The sequence below is a fragment of the Lutra lutra genome, chromosome 1, assembly GCF_902655055.1.
Source record: "Lutra lutra chromosome 1, mLutLut1.2, whole genome shotgun sequence".
Taxonomy (NCBI): Eukaryota; Metazoa; Chordata; class Mammalia; order Carnivora; family Mustelidae; genus Lutra; species Lutra lutra.
Window position 1 is genome coordinate 189,201,770 of NC_062278.1, and position 15,373 is coordinate 189,217,142.

General features: G+C 46.6%; 1 protein-coding gene across 2 annotated transcripts in view; it reads left to right on the forward strand.

Moving 5' to 3' along the window:
* Nucleotides 1-3,081: 3,081 nt before the first annotated feature.
* The window catches only part of LRIG1 (leucine rich repeats and immunoglobulin like domains 1), a 110,159-nt gene continuing 97,867 nt past the window's right edge, over nt 3,082-15,373 (forward strand). The window contains exon 1 of one of the 2 annotated variants that reach the window (XM_047747200.1): nt 3,082-3,986. In XM_047747200.1, coding sequence (XP_047603156.1) covers nt 3,655-3,986 — 332 coding nt within the window. In that variant the 5' untranslated portion in view covers nt 3,082-3,654. The remainder of the gene's footprint in view (nt 3,987-15,373) is intronic. The other variant, XM_047747192.1, reaches the window with a different exon arrangement.

The following is a 15,373-nucleotide window of genomic DNA, read 5'->3' on the forward strand; positions in this document are numbered from 1 at the left end:
CATTATCTTTGTTTTCCATTTGAGAAAACTGAGGCTTAAGGAAAGGTTTCATGGGTAATGAGGCCTGGCTAGCGTCCAGGTCTTTTGACTGCTGCCCTGATGCTCTTCTAAAGTAGGGAACATGATAGAAAGTCTCTTCTAACAGTGAGAAAGCACTTCTGAATCTCGGTGTTCTATAAAACCAACAATTACCACCACCTAGAACTGTAGTAGATTGCCATAATTTGGTCCTATGGAATTTGTGTTAAATTCCCACAACCAACCTGCTTTCTTGTTATTTTTATCATTTGCTTCTCTCCCCACTTGGTGATTTCGGGCTATCTAAATGTTGAGTTTCCTCTTTTTCAATGGGTTAAGATGCCTAACTGCTAGGGCTTCTGTATTTAAGAAAGACTTATAGTGGTTCTCACTGGGGATTTGACTCCATGCTAACCCCAGAGTTTAGATTGTGGTAGATTAAAAGTTTAATCACAGATAGATTAAAATGAACCGGAAATCTTAAAATCCCTGGGTGACCCCTTCAAGGAATAAAAAACTTTAAAATTGTGAAAATGGCTGCAGAGGAAAATGAGGGCCCAGAGTCCCCAAATCCACTGTTGCCGGTGCTGAGTGTGACAAGACTTGCTCTTTGATAAGCGGGGACATGGACTCCCTTAGAAATTTGCCATTCCTGTCATTGTTCAGGTTTCCTTGATCTTAGGTTGTGGCCACAGATAATGGATTCTCTCCTGAGCCCGACATCACTGCTCTCCAAGCCCACACTCTCCTTTCAATCACAAGCAGGTTGCTAGTATGTGGGCAAACTTCCATACATGGTATGGGGAGCAGACATGACTTCATGCTCTGCTGTAGACGAGAGGAACTGCCAAGGCTCAGGCGCCCAGTCCCCCCAAGTGTTCCTTGGTTTTGGAATTCTTCTCTCTGGCTGCATGGTAACTAGACCACAGGGGATGCTTTAAATTTGTAGGCACACCCCTACCTTGCAGATTCTCAAACCCAACCTCCAGAACTTCAGGGTCTCCAAAGAGCATCGCACGGGTACACCCACAAGCATTTGGGAAACATCTGACAATAAATAATCCATTTTACAATACTTCTAATGGAACAGACCTGAAATCATTTTAGGTCAGCAGCTTAAGGGGTTCAAGGAGGTCAACTTCTTTTTGACGCATATGTTGTTTCATTTGGGGGTGGGGGTGAGGCCAGGAGGATCTGACAGTTTCTTTTAAGGAAGTGTTTATGAGTAGTTTACATTAAATTACTGTTTTGTGTTCCTTGCTCTTGCAAATCTTAAGAAATATTGACATAGAGGACCTCATAAACTTGGGGTCCTTCAAATTCCATTCCTTGGCTTATTCTTATTTTGTCCAAAGACATTACAACAAAGAGATACATTTCTTCTTGTCCAGATGGAAGGTGTATGTTTATGTGGATTAGAAATGAAACATAAAAGCCAGTTAAAGCCCTGAGTAGAATGGGGTCAGGTGCAACGTTTTTCTGATAATATTTCTTGGGAACCACATTTGGATTGATTTATACATATATTTGAGCATTGCTTTGGGCATCACTGATGAGCTCATGCAAAAAGAGAGAGAGAGAGAGAGAGAAATGAGGCATTATCTGATAGCATACCTAATCAAAAAAGGTGTGTGTGGGGGGGAGGGGCAGGAGGAAATAAGAAATGAAACCAGTAACCACTAGACAACCAAGCCCAAACCCAATTTCAGTTGAAGAAAAGAGACGCTCTTCTGCGCTGAGGGAAAGTTTAACATCTCAATTAAAGCAATCCCCTTAGAAGACATCAAATATGGAACAAAACCCTTTAAAAATGTTTTTGCTTATTCCTTCTGAGAAACATCTCTCCTCCGTTTCCATAAAACACGAGTCAGATTTCATTTGCTGGAGCAAGTATTTTTCGACAGGCTGGACTTGCTTTATTGTCCTGACAATGTGTGCAGTTTTGCTAGCAACTTGCATCGCTTGGAAAGGAGCATGAGACACAGCAAACCAAAACGCCCAGAGGGGCAGCTATATATTACTGTGCTAATCTTTTCCCTTTTCCGGGGGGTGGGGGCGGGGTGGTGTGTGTGTGTGTGTGTGTGTGTGTGTGTGTGTGTGTGTGTGTGTGTGTGTACACGCGCGCTCCCGCTCGGCCTTAACGGTTTGGATGCAGTCATAACACATGGCTACTATGTTCCAACTTGTAAGGGCTAAAGTTAGAAGATTTGTAACAATCACTATTTTTCTTTCTACTCTGTCTCTTGAAAACTGGCTTGAAAAGACTCTGATTTAAACAAGGGAGCAAACAAAGCAACTCTTCATGAAAGGCTGGAACATTTTCAGACGTACTCTTTATTTAACTAACTAGGGTGGGAGTGGGGTGGGAGTGTGTGCACCTTTGAGACTCGGTTTCAGCAGTACACACTCCTTTTGGTAATCGAGGACATATTGCTGGATTTAAGAGGTCAAGACCAAGTCAGGAGCAAAAAGGAGCTCCAAGTTGTGCGAAGAGGAAGGCGGCCACCCCTAATGAGATAAATAAAGATAACCCCAACTGGTAGGAAATTTGCGAAGTTTTAAAATCTGTGTCTTTGCTCCTGGAGGGTGCCTGGAAAGTGGGTACAGATTTGCTGTATATTCCGTCCCTATTTACAACCAGGGGAGAAGAGAAGTAACCTTGTGCCCAGACAACTGCAAAGCGGAGGCGTTACCCTCTTAATCAACTTTCTCTCCTCCCCTAGACCCAGAGGGCACGTCTCGCCTTCTCTCCCTAGTCGGCATCCTGCTTCTCCGCTAACAGACAGCACGTCCCCTTTAAGAGTCAGAGGCCGCCTCTCCCTTTCTCCTCCCAGTTCCCCCGCCCTTCACACCTTGGGTGGGAAAAGAGAGTGGGGCGGGGTGGCCGGAGAGGCGGGAGGGCGGGATCACGGCGAGCGCCCCAATGGCTCTCCGGGCCGGTCGCCCTGGTCTCCGGCAGCCAATGAGCAGTAGGCAGGAGGCGTGGCACGGCGCTGTTGCAAAGCATCCAACGTGGGCCGGCAGGAGGCCGCGGGGCGCGGAGCCCAGGGGGTGTGTGAGGGCGAGCGGCCGGGGGCGGGGCCTCGGGGACCCGCCGGGGCTGGGCGGTCTGGAGGCCAGCGGCGAGCGGCTGATTGTTCCGCCGCGAGGTCGGCGGGGTTCTCGCCGCGCTGAGCAGCGGAGCACAGCCCGGAACTGCGCGCGCGCACTCTGCCTGCGGCGCTGGGCAGTGAGGCGCACGGCGCCCTCCGAGCAGTGCGGGGGTGACCGCGCGGTCCCAGCCCCGGGTCTGCTGCTGGGCGCTCCGAGCCGAGAGGAAGATCATTTTGGGCGCACAGTTCAGGCTGCGGGGCTGAGCGCTTTCCGTGCAGCAGCGGCGGCAGCACTGCCCTGGGCGGACGGCGGCGACACTTGGCGTGCGCGGGGGCTCCGGAGCCGGCCGGGAGCGCGGCGGGAGAGACAAGGCGTCGGCGGAGCAGCTCTTGCCCGGATCCGTGGGCTTCGCAGCGAGTCCAGCCGGGTCGGCCCGGATGGGCGCGGGGCTCGCGGGCCCCAGCCGGGCGCTGCGGAGCGGCCCGGCACCGGGGGCCGCTGAGCGCCAGAGCCGCGGAGCGGGGGAAACTTGTGCCGGCGGCCATGCCCCGGCGGGAGCCTAGTGCCGAGCGGAGTCCCCGCAGACCGGTCCGCCTCTGCGGTCGTCCGGGACCTCGCAGTCCCCGCGCCCGGAGTTCGCCGCGCGCTCCAGACAAGATGGCGCGGCCGGTCCGGGTAGCGTTCGGGGCCCAGCGCCGCTCGCCCTGTCCTCTCCTGTGGCTGCTGCTGCTGCTTCGGCTGGGGCCGGCGACGGCGGCAGCCGACCCTCGACCGCCCTGCGCTGCCGCCTGCACTTGCGCGGGGGACTCCGTGGACTGCGGCGGGCGCGGTTTAGCGGCGCTGCCCCGGGACCTGCCCGCCTGGACGCGGAGCCTGTGAGTGCCGCCCTCCCCCGGAGCCCCGGGCGCTGTCACTGGGAGACGGGGCGGCGGGGGGTGCTTACCCGGGATGGGGGTGCGGACTAAGGGGTGTGCGCGTGTGTAAAGTTGTATGGGCTGAGGACTGTGAGCATGGGTTCGTAGTGGTGAGGTCGTATATGGGGCTCCGGAGGAGAAAAGAGTGTGCCTCGTGGGGTGGTGCGGAGGTGAGTGAGCAAAGGTTTTGGGGTGTGAGGGTGAGCGGGAGTGGGTCGTGGGGGTGTGAAGGTGAATGGGCACTGAGGCTTGAGAGGATCGGGAGGGTAGTGAGTAGGGAAGTGTGGAGGTGAGGGAATGTGAAGGAAGAGTGGAGGCGAGTGTGTTTGTGTGTCTGTGTGTGGGTGGAGAGTGGGAAACATCTGGAAGGGAGAGTGTGAGGAAGTCTGTCTGGGGTCTGCGGGTATGTGTTTCTCTTTCCTCTCCTGTAACCCAACTCTTTGGTGTCTGAGCTCCTTGGCCTTCCAGTGGGTAAGGAAGGAAGGTGACTCTTGGCTCCAGTCTTCCATTTACATTATTTATTAGTAAGAGTACGTGTGTAGCAGCCTCCTCTTTCCCCGGACCTTGGTGCCTGACTTGGCTCTGGCTGGGGTCGAAGACATGCCTTCCATGGAGGAACCCCAGGTTTGGGGCTTTGAAAGTTCTTGGATCTGTGACCGCGGAGGCTGTTGGCAGTCCCTTTCCACCTGATGGGCACTGGGGAACTGTGTTCCAGACCCTTCCTGTCTATGCCTTAGGGCCCCTGTTGGGCTTGATGATCCAGTGGGCTGGAGCCCACCCTTGAGCATTTCTCCTCTGTAAATGTGCAAATTGGTTTTGGAGTGGTGCTACTTCAGGAGAGGGTGCCAGGGACATGGTTGATTTAAGCTGTTTGTTTCACCTGAAAGAGGCTCTTTTCTGTGCTGTCAGGATTTTGGCCTATCAGGACTTAGTGGGACCCTAAGGAGGTTTGGCAGGGGGCGGAGAGGGAAGAAACTGCTTTAGACTTCTATAAACATGGTAGGATGTAATACCCTTTCTTCTACTTCTAAGAAATCTGGTTCCTGAGTAAAAAATCCTCTCCAGTTATCAGTAATTAGCATCTCTGCAGAACTGTTAGTACCTTCCAGAAAAGAACTAGCTTGAATCGTCTTCTTTTTAGTTGAATGATTGGACTTCTTTCCCAGAACATAGAGGGGCAGGGGAATAACCTCAGGCGTGACATTCACCGTTTAAAAATGAGGAAACTGGTGACACAAGTTTTAAACCAACACCTGTGGCTTCATCTAAGAAAATATGGTCTGGGTATCTGGCTGCTGTAAGGGGAAAGAAGAGAAGTTGATTTCCTTTCCCATGTGAAGATCGGGGTACCTCTGAAAATAGGGACACATCTGTCTCTTGGACCCCACTATATGTTGCCTGTTCATCAGGTACTGCAGAGTTTGGAAGCTGGACTTTTGTTGGGGTTAGCTTTTCTCGGCACTTCTCTGCTTCTTCTTTGGGATTCACAGACTTAGTGAAAACCAGTGGTCAGGGCGCGGGGGTCGGGGGGCGGGGTGGGAGCGGTTAACACAGGCAGTGGCTGTTCTGTAGTGGGAGACAGAGCCCAGCATTGCCAGTAGCAAGTGTTTTATTTACTTGGGGGCAGTCTGGGGTATTGTGGTTTTCCCTTTACATATTCCTAAGGTGGTTTTTAAAATAGAAAATCATGTGGGCAGAATGAGAATAACTTCTGAAGTGTTCACCTGTGGGAAGAATGATGATCAGTGCCGTATGTCAGTGGCATGGTGGGGAAGGCACTTAGTTCAGAAATGGTGACTTTGCTGAGAGGACAGGGTGTCCCCTTATTTGTACTTCCTGTGGTCACAAGATCCTTGGCCTTTAATTTTTGGAGCAAAACTACTGGCCATTTTTTGGGCTTCCTGTTGCCTAGGAGTGACATTTCACATGACATAAATACCTTTAAAATTGCAGTCTTTTCCCTTTTACTCACACATTTGATGACCAATAAATACCAAACTGCGTATTTTGAGCTTCAGTAGATTTGGTCATACTGATTATGGTGTTAACCGATTAGATTTTGAGATGTGAATGGTGATTTCAGATTAGCATGTGGCAATACCATGTTCACTACAAAATGGGTATCTTTTGAAAAATATTTGTGAAATCATTTTTTCTGATTAAAGAAAAATGAAGTGGTGTGTGTGTGTGTGTGTGTGTGTGTGTGTGTTTTCTAGACCAGATTTCTCCATTTAAGTCATTAGTCAGTCTTATTCTGAGTTTTCCATCGGGATATTTATACCGTTTATATTCCTGGCTGTGATTCAGCAAGACTTTAGGGGAGAAAGTCTCTGTATATAATAAAATAAAATATTTTGTAGTTTCACCAAGTTTACACCCTCCGAGTCCATTGTGTCTAGAAAATGCTTTGAGCCCGTTTATAACCCCATGAACTAGATTTACTGCAGCTAGTTCAAACAATTTTAGGCCGTGGGTTTGAGATAGAAGGGGACCTGTGGCTTTATGGAAATTTTTTTTTTCCTTTGTAAACAGTGCATCTAATTTTGGAGTTGCTCCTAGTCCTAGCATACGGAAAGTAAAACTTTGTAATAGTGAATGTAAATGCAGTTTGAATAGAAAAAAAAAAAAAAAGGAATGGCAGTGGTAGGAGGGAAAATACATTCATTCCTGGGGCCTGAGTATAACTTCTTCAGCACAATAACTTATGGTTGTAGTAGTTGAGCCATAACTGAGTCTGCCATCCCATTACGTAGGTGAGATTGGCATAGTCCAACCAGCACATTCATAAAAGCCCCAAGCACTGCCAAGCCTTATTCCAACTTCCCAGAACCTTAGAAGAAGTTAAACTTCTTAGAACTTAGATGTTTGCTTTCTTTGAAATTATTTTTGAGAGCAGGGCTTGAGAAGCTGTTGGAGCAGCATTAAATAGAATTTACCTTAGACTTTTCCCTGTGGCATAAAGTTGAGCACAGTATGTTGCTAGTGTAACTGTTCTGGGGCTGAATGGTAGCTCCTGTGACTGTGATAGGAAGGAAGGAGGGCAGGCCCTGGAGGAACAAATCCGGGTTCTCAGTCATTCTTACTGGGGTGGGGGTGGGGGTAAGCGGGGGAGGGCGAGAGACGACTAGCTTTTGAAAGCACGGACTTTCACTCAAGAACGCCCAAGTTTGGTTATCCTGAGCTACATTAAGATGAGTGTATTGATTTGGGTCTCTTTGTATTATGTCCCCTTATGTATTTGCAGTACCAAACCCAGGTGCTTAACTCTAACCTTGTTTTTGGCATGAAAAGTGGTGCTCGAGATCCCATTAGAAATTAAACACCAGCCAGAGGTTGCCATTGTAGTTGTGAAGCAAAGAGGGCCTTTGTCTTTCAAATTTTACAGCTGTGCTGGAAGGGCCAGGTGTGCAGGGTGTTGTGAATTAAGGATTTGGAAAATACTTCCCATCCTGTTTATGCAAATTAGATTTAATGTTGATGACCAAATTCTTCCAGAAACTCAGCTGAGATTCTTTCGTGTGTGTGCATGTGTGTATGTGTGTTTAAGAAGTTGATTATTGTCAGGATGGTCCTGAGCTCTTCCCTTCTGCCCATTTTCCTCTTTGTGTCCCTATATAACTTATGAAGAACTCAGCAGATCTTAAACATCTTTCGATTTATGAGGACGGACAAAGGGTTGTTTGGATTAGGGAACCTTTTTAAACACGGATTAATGGCAGAAAATCTGAAAGGTACAAAGGTACAAAACCCTTCAGAGTTTTAGGGACATTTAGCTTGGGCTCAGAGTCCTTTTCCTTGCACAGGCATCAGAAGCGTGGTTCTCCCCTCCCCTCCAAGACGGAGCACTTGTCAGTTACTAGTTCTCTGATACCTGTTTTGAGTAAGGGAAGTCTGGTGAATAAAATTAGTTGCCCTGAGAGAAAGACACACTATTTGAGTCCTTCTGATATGAAATTATAGCTATCAAATCCAAGTTTTTGAATACTGTGAAATTAGGAAGTGTAGGAAGTGTATGGAGTCTCCCAAGTTCCCATATAAGTGAACTGTGTTGGCACACAGTGTCCCTCTTGCCTTTAGAATATGTCGGAACTGTACATGCCCCTTTTCCCAGGGATTATTTTAAAAATAAAATACCTCTTTCCATAATTACATTGGTCAGTAGATTTCACAGACTTTGGACTTTGGAATGTATTGTCCGGAATAATTTATCATCTCCAAAAATATGAAGATGATTCAATGTAGTGTATTAAGAGCTGATTGCCACTGGATGTCCGGATGTCCCGGCACTCTCACTCTGCTCCTCTGGCTGAAGGTTTCTCTCCCTGCGGTGCTCATGTCTTTGCCTGGGTTCCCCACGCAGCCTGCCCTGCGCAAGTTGGGATGGCCTCTGGCTGACCTTTCTCTCCCTCAGACACTGGGCTTACAATGAAAGGGCCTCTCCCCCATTCGCAGAAGTGTCTTCTTGGTGCAAAGGGCTGTTCAGCATCCTCCCTTTCAGGGTGGACAGGAATGCGAGAGAGCCACTAGGGTTTTGTGTCATTTAACAGTGCACCTGGCCCAGTTCTGTGCACCTGCTGAAACCCTGAAGGCCTGTTAGCCAGGGAACGGGAGGTTGTTTAACATAGCCTATGATTATTTTAAAGATGACATCCACAGGAGAGAGAAGTCTGGAAAAGGGATTCATTGAATTCATAGTCTCTGTAAGTAATAATGGATGTTGATTGTACCATGGTCTTTTCTTCTTTTTCGCCATTTGTTTAAAACTCAAAGGGATTCTTCTGATTTACCCCATAGGTTGAAGGACTTTAAGTTTCCCGAGCAAGCCTAATTTTCAACTCCTTTTGAAAGAGCTTGGTGACATTTACTCACTGGGGACCTTCCCCCTCCTCAGCAACTGCAATTTGAAACCCTGGGGGTCTTTTAAAAGCCAACGGGACTCCGGGCTGTGTTAATATTCAGAGCTGTTTACAATGGATGCAGTTTCAAAGGCTGGAAGCATTGTCTTGAGACAGGAGGGAGGAGGGGTAGAGGAGAAATTCCCAGGCAGAGAAGGGGAATATCTAAAAATCCCCGATGTTCTTTGGCCTGTGGGAAATTTAGGGACTGTTAGTGGTGTTTTTCTATGACTTAAGCATGACCTTGAGCCCATGCAGTCCCTTCCATCTGCCTCATGGCTGCAGTTCATGTTGTGTGTCAGTAACGTGATTGTCTAAGGCTTTTGTAGCAAGTTAAAGTCTGAGAATCAGTAAGAAGCTCCGATCTGTTCATATCTCCCCGTGCGAAGAAGTAGGGCTTTGAAGACCAGAGGTTAAAATGTTCACAATAGTTTACTGTCTTGGAACCTGCACTTATCTTTTATGTAACTGTAGAGTTTAGTAGTACAGACTCACCAGTTTCACCGGCCAATTCCATTGAGAAAGTTTCAACTGAAAAACTTCATACATGACCATTATTGGCATGAGGCAAAATTAGTAGATCAATCAAGATTGTCAAAAAAATGAACGTTGTGGTTTGTCTTTGGTCTAATTGGAAGTTGCCAGTTTGTATCCTTGTTTTTGGAGGGGGTATGCTTATGGACTTTTCGTATCAAAAGGCTTTTTGCTGGGGCGCCTGGGTGGCTCAGTGGGTTAAGCCGCTGCCTTCGGCTCAGGTCATGATCCCAGGTCCTGGGTTCGAGCCCCACATCGGGCTTTCTGCTCAGCAGGGAGCCTGCTTCCTCCTCTCTCTCTCTGCCTGCCTCTCTGCCTACTTGTGATTTCTCTCTGTCAAATAAATAAATAAAATCTTTAAAAAAAAAAGGCTTTTTGCTTTATGTTTCTATATCATTACATTTTATATAATCTGATACTTTATATGTGGCTTCTATTCAAGTATGTTTTGCATATTTATAAAAGTCACTCAGTTTCTTAAAAAGCTGTTCCTCCCTCTTGTTGGGTTTCATGGTCTTTGTGTCCTCTGTTCTGTTGTTGTCTTTGTCCTCAAAATGAGCGTTCCCTGTCCTGGGTATTGGCTTGGGTTATTGATGGGGAGAAGAGTGGTTGAGGGGGAAGCTTTCTTCACTTGCTACTGTTAAGCATGGGAGTGCCCTCCTCCCCTGTGATCACACCCAGCACACCCTTCACCAGGAAATATTGATGAGGAGGATGAGGTGATTCTAGTGGCCATCCCTGGCTCCACCACCCCACAGCTCCCATGTGCTGTGGGGTGAACCTCCGTCCTTCCTCTCTAAAAAAGGGAATCATAGTATTCTGTGCGGCAGCCGCTGACGAGGACAGAGTTTAGATACACGTTGTGTTTGGCCCACTTCCTCCGTGTGAGTCTGTCCGCTCGCTGATGGTTCCGGAGCCCAAGTCAGAGGTGAATGAAAGCCCCAGTAACTCAAATTTTGCATCTTCTTATGGCCAGTCCCTTCACATCAGCTTTCCTGGTGACAGGGGCTCCCTTGGAAGAGCTGACTTCTCTGAAACGAAGGCCTGTTTTGAAATGGGCAGGTGGCAGGGCTCACATCCCACACAGCCTTCTCTCCTGAAGGTTTTGGTGATCACGTATAAAGTGAAACAAGTAGCACTTCATGTGCCCTTGGGAATCTCAGACCAACCTGGCGGGCAGGCCGGGAAGCCGTGAACAGTTGCAGCAAATTATACAAATTATACAATTAGCAAAAATTATTGAGGTGGTTTATAAACATATTCCAGTTGTGCAAATACTTCTGTCTATTTAGAATTATCCTTTGGGAGGAGGGTGTGGGAAGGAGGCCGAGAAGTGAGAGGCCCTTAAACTAATGATTTTATCCTATTATTTCCCTGGTTTCATTGAAACTGAACCCCACCGAGATGTAAGTCCTGCCTCTTGGTCAATAGCTCGGAAAAATGCAGGTGCGCTCTTCCAGACAAGGGTTAGGTTACAGACTCTGAGGCCCTCCGAATGCTGCGCTGTACCCATTTCTCTCTGGAAATATTTGAGGGTGGAGGAGGGGTGAGGCAAGTTGATTGTTGGGCTGGATACAGAGAGCTGGAGAGCAGTGACATTTTTCATTTGTTTTGGTTTGTTTGCAGTTGAATTGTATGGGACGTGGGTGGTGAGCACAGGGTCATCGGAGGCGTCTGGCAGGGATGCCACCTGAAAAGCCGTTTGCTCTCGTTCCTTCTGCACCTGGACCAGCATCCCTTCCCCAGTGAATGGCCATGATTCACAGGCTTGCCCACAGGAACGGCCACGATTGCTGGCGTCTTTATTACTATTTAATCTGGCATAACTGGTAAAGCCCATTGTGTGAACAACCAATCTGTTCATCTCTGCAGGTCCTAATACACCTTGTTTTCCTTATGAACCAGGATGCAGGTTCCAATCACTGCTTGTTCGGTTTGTCTTGGCAGAGGTGGCATTCAGAGAGTTTAAAGAAAGCATGGCCTGTCTCTTTTGAAGCACTTTGCAGTGATTATTCTTTAAACTTCTGGGGTGCACAGGACTCTAATCTTCTAAGATCTCTAGGGGTTTCTTTCTGTCTTTTTTTTTTTCCCCTCAAGGTGTCATTATTAGGAAGGCAGTGAATGAAATGAGTATGGATCTATCCAACAAGCAGAATTATCTAGTTGTTGAGAAATAGGGTGGAAATAATGAAAGATTTTTTTTAAGATGATTAAAAAATTCACATCATCATCTTCTAAGACCCCTTTATGCAGCATTTAGCAAGTGTCCCCCCCACCCCTAACTCCTGTCCTTTGCTTCTTCCACCAGTGTATAATCTGTCAAATAATTTGTCACTTATTTTAGAGCATACGTTGCCCTGATAAATTCCCTCTCTCTCTCTGGATTACCTACTTGATGATACCTGTTACATACAGTGAGAAGGAAAGAGCACTTCTGAACTGGGGGACATATAATTCTGCTTTCGTTCCAGACCTTCTAGTTGCAGAGCTCTCTGAAAGCGTTTGTGTCTCAGGCATTGGCACTTTGGGCTGAACAGAGAGAACGTGGCAGGCCTGGGCTCTGCCTGCTGGGGGAAGGTTACTAGCTGACCAAGGAATACACTGTTGCACATATAATTTCTTTCTCTTGTGAGAAGATCTGAAGAGTCTGATTTTTTTTTTAATCTGAATGTGCAGCCAGGTGCTTTAAAAAAAACAGGGTGTTTTTTCTTTCCTTTTTATTAAGGAGATAGCAGACCTCTCTACAAGCGTGTGGGATCAGTAGTGAGCTCTCTGTCCCGTCCACCAGCTTGAACAGTCAACCCACGGCTCCTGGATGATCAGTGCCCCAACACACTTCTCCCCTGTCATGGTCATGTGTGAACGTATCGGGTATTTTTCTTGTTATGAACAGCTTTATCCAGATGTAATTCACATACTATACAGTTCACTAAGGGGTGGTTTTAAGAAATGTGAGTTTGAACAACGTTTGAAAAAAAAGTCACCATGTAAGTGTGTTTTCCCAAAAGGAATTTTGGTTAAGCTATATATTTACAGAATGTTTATTGAGCACATACCGTGTGTGTTGTGAATTTATATGTTCTTAGAATAGGTCTTCCCCCAACCCTTCTTATGGGAGGTGCTTGGAAAGTTCTTTGGTCCTACAGTCCTTCGGCAAAAGTGTGCAGTTCTGATAAACTGTTCCCTCTCCCCTTGTTGCTCTGCATCGGGATGTTTCTATGATGCTATTAAATGCTGATTAGAAGCCATTAGTGAACAAACATAACTTCGATTGGGTCATTTAAAAAGTGATATTTCAGATATTGTTGGCTAATAGAGGGGTAGTTCGCTGCTGGGTGTAGTCAGGGCTTGAGTCTGAACTGAGTTAACTGTTGTTTACTTTGCAAGGCCTGACCCTCCAGCTGTGGCTCCTTGAGGCAGCTTTAAATAGAGTGAGAGGCACCCTGTAAGAAAATCCTCCAAAAGCAAAGAACTAGGTTCCTGGAACCCTCTGTGCTCGATTTAAACTTCACAGTCTTGAAAATGCTTTTCTTCCAAGTAGCAGCAGAATGGTTTTGTTTGGTTTTGTTTTGTTCTGTAGAAGTCCATGGTTTAGTTCCTACACAGTCTGCACTGGTGGCATTCTTCAGGAGAGACCCTTGGCGATTTTACACTGACCGCCACTTCATTAGGAATCTGAATGGGAGTTCTGCTGTTGCCCAAGTTCCCTTCGCTCATCCTGGTTTGTGGAATGATTTCCATATTCTGTTTGTGAAAATCGAATTCCATTTTGATTATGGGGTGTTCAGTGGTTTGAAAAGCTGCCCACAGCGGTCAGGTGAAACTCATGGACATAGTAAGCTTAATTAAATGTATATATTTGATTAGATACCATCTTACATGGATTCTGCCTTTGGAAAAGTGGAAGCACATGCCAGAGGGTTTAAGGAAAGTATATGAGGAGAAAAACGTAGAATCAAGAAATTTGGCTGTGAATTTAATTTCTGTTCTGCAAATTGGGAGAATTCTGTTCCTTCATCCGATTTCAGCAGCGTGGTACCCTGGTCCGTCCCTGTGCCTCTTGCCTATGTTGTAGTTTGCATTTTATTTTTAATTATTATTATTATTATTTTATTTATTTACTTATTTTTGGTCGGTGATTTCCTCCCTCCACCTGGGCTGGTCTGAGTTTCTGGCACACAGGCTCCCAGCGCATGCAAAACTTATAAACAGCCAGAAGAGCTCCTTGCTTCCAGGAAGCTGGTTGATACAGTGAGGTGATGGATGCATGTGGAAGCTGCTGCTTGCAGGGGCGGGGGTTTCCTTCCGTCTCCGGAGGAGAGGAGATCCAGAGAGCACACTGAAGTGTTGTGGAGCTGGTCAGGCCTGCCTCGTCCCAAATTCCTCTGAATGTTTTCTCAGATTCAGTGTCTGGGTAGGACTCTTGGCCATGGGTGATTTGACCTCATTGAGGGCTGTGCTCTGCCCAAGAGAAAAATCAAGAACTCTTCTTTGGAGATTTTGAGTTCTTTCACAAGTTCATTTGAAACAGTGCTTAGAAATTATTAAATTATATTGAATTCCAGACTGTCCTAAAATAAAGACTGGCTGACCTCAAGTATTATTTGTCGGGGTGGGGGTGGTCTAGGAAAATTTATTATATCGTAAATCTTGGCATTCAGTACGTCTTTCTGGACAGAAAGGAGGCTACATTTTCATGAAGCTCCGTAAAGAGGTTCATGACCAAAGAGGGATAAAACTAGTGAACCAAAAGGAAAAACTAATTTTCTTAAAGCTCTGAAGGCAGACATGTGGTAGAATGAAAAAATAGCCCATGGCTGGCTATCAGACCTTGGGGTTTTGTCCCAGCTCTGCCCCGGATCGGCAGTGTGACCTTGGGCTGATGAATTAATTTCCTTTCTGGAGAAGGATGTATGACTTCTAAGACTCTTTATTTTCAGGTTTATGATTTTATCCTAATTGAAGCAAAGAGGGAATAAGGTTACTACTTCTTGGATGGTAAGAATTAGAAAACTGATCTGGGTGTCTAGGATACTCCTTAAAAAGTGATCTTTGCATGTTTGGCAGTTCTGAGTGGAATCCTCAGATGGATACCCTGGGCAGCAAAGGGAAATAGGGTGTGCATGGGGACTCTGAAGGAGTGGGCTTGTAGGTGTTATTGAAGCAGAGCGAATATTCCATGGTATTTCTTTCTTTGACCTTTGCTTTTTTTTTTTTTTTTTTTTTTTTTGCCTTTGGAAAACTCAAAGAAAACTTTGGAAGCTAGAGTAGACCTACTTTAGATCTTTAATTTAGCTTTTTTAAGATTTAGGTCAAAAAAAGCAAATGAATTAATGGCATGTTTTTCCAAAGAGTTGCTTATCTCTGCTTTTCTTGGGGCCACTGCTGGCAGCTTGTCTTTCGAGCAGGCTGTACGTGCGTACTTGAGATGAGTAACCTTGTGGGTGATGCTGGTCAACTGACTTAGGTTTCTAGAGGGGCCATCTGTGATGGATCTCAGTAGTACCTTTCAGAAGAAGGGTAGCTACACATCACCTGGTCTGTCCTTTCTAAGCTGGTTCTCCAGGGTGGGAACATGGTGGATATCAGAGGAGCTTTAACTCTTTTACCAGGAGATGCTCTGTGTGTATCTTTTAAGGTAGAAACGCAACAGCCTGATATGTACAGTCCAGTGGTGTGGTTTCTCCACTTTGAAAGTGCTTTCAAAGTGCTTTTTTTTTTTTTTTTTTTAAGATTTTGTTTATTTATTTGACAGACAGCTCACAGGTAGGCAGAGAGGCAGAGAGAGAGAGAGAGAGGAGGAAGCAGGCTCCCTGCTGAGCAGAGAGCCCAATGCGGGGCTCAATCCCGGGACCCTGGGATCATGACCTGAGCCGAAGGCAGAGGCTTTAACCCACTGAGCCACCCATCTTGCTCTTT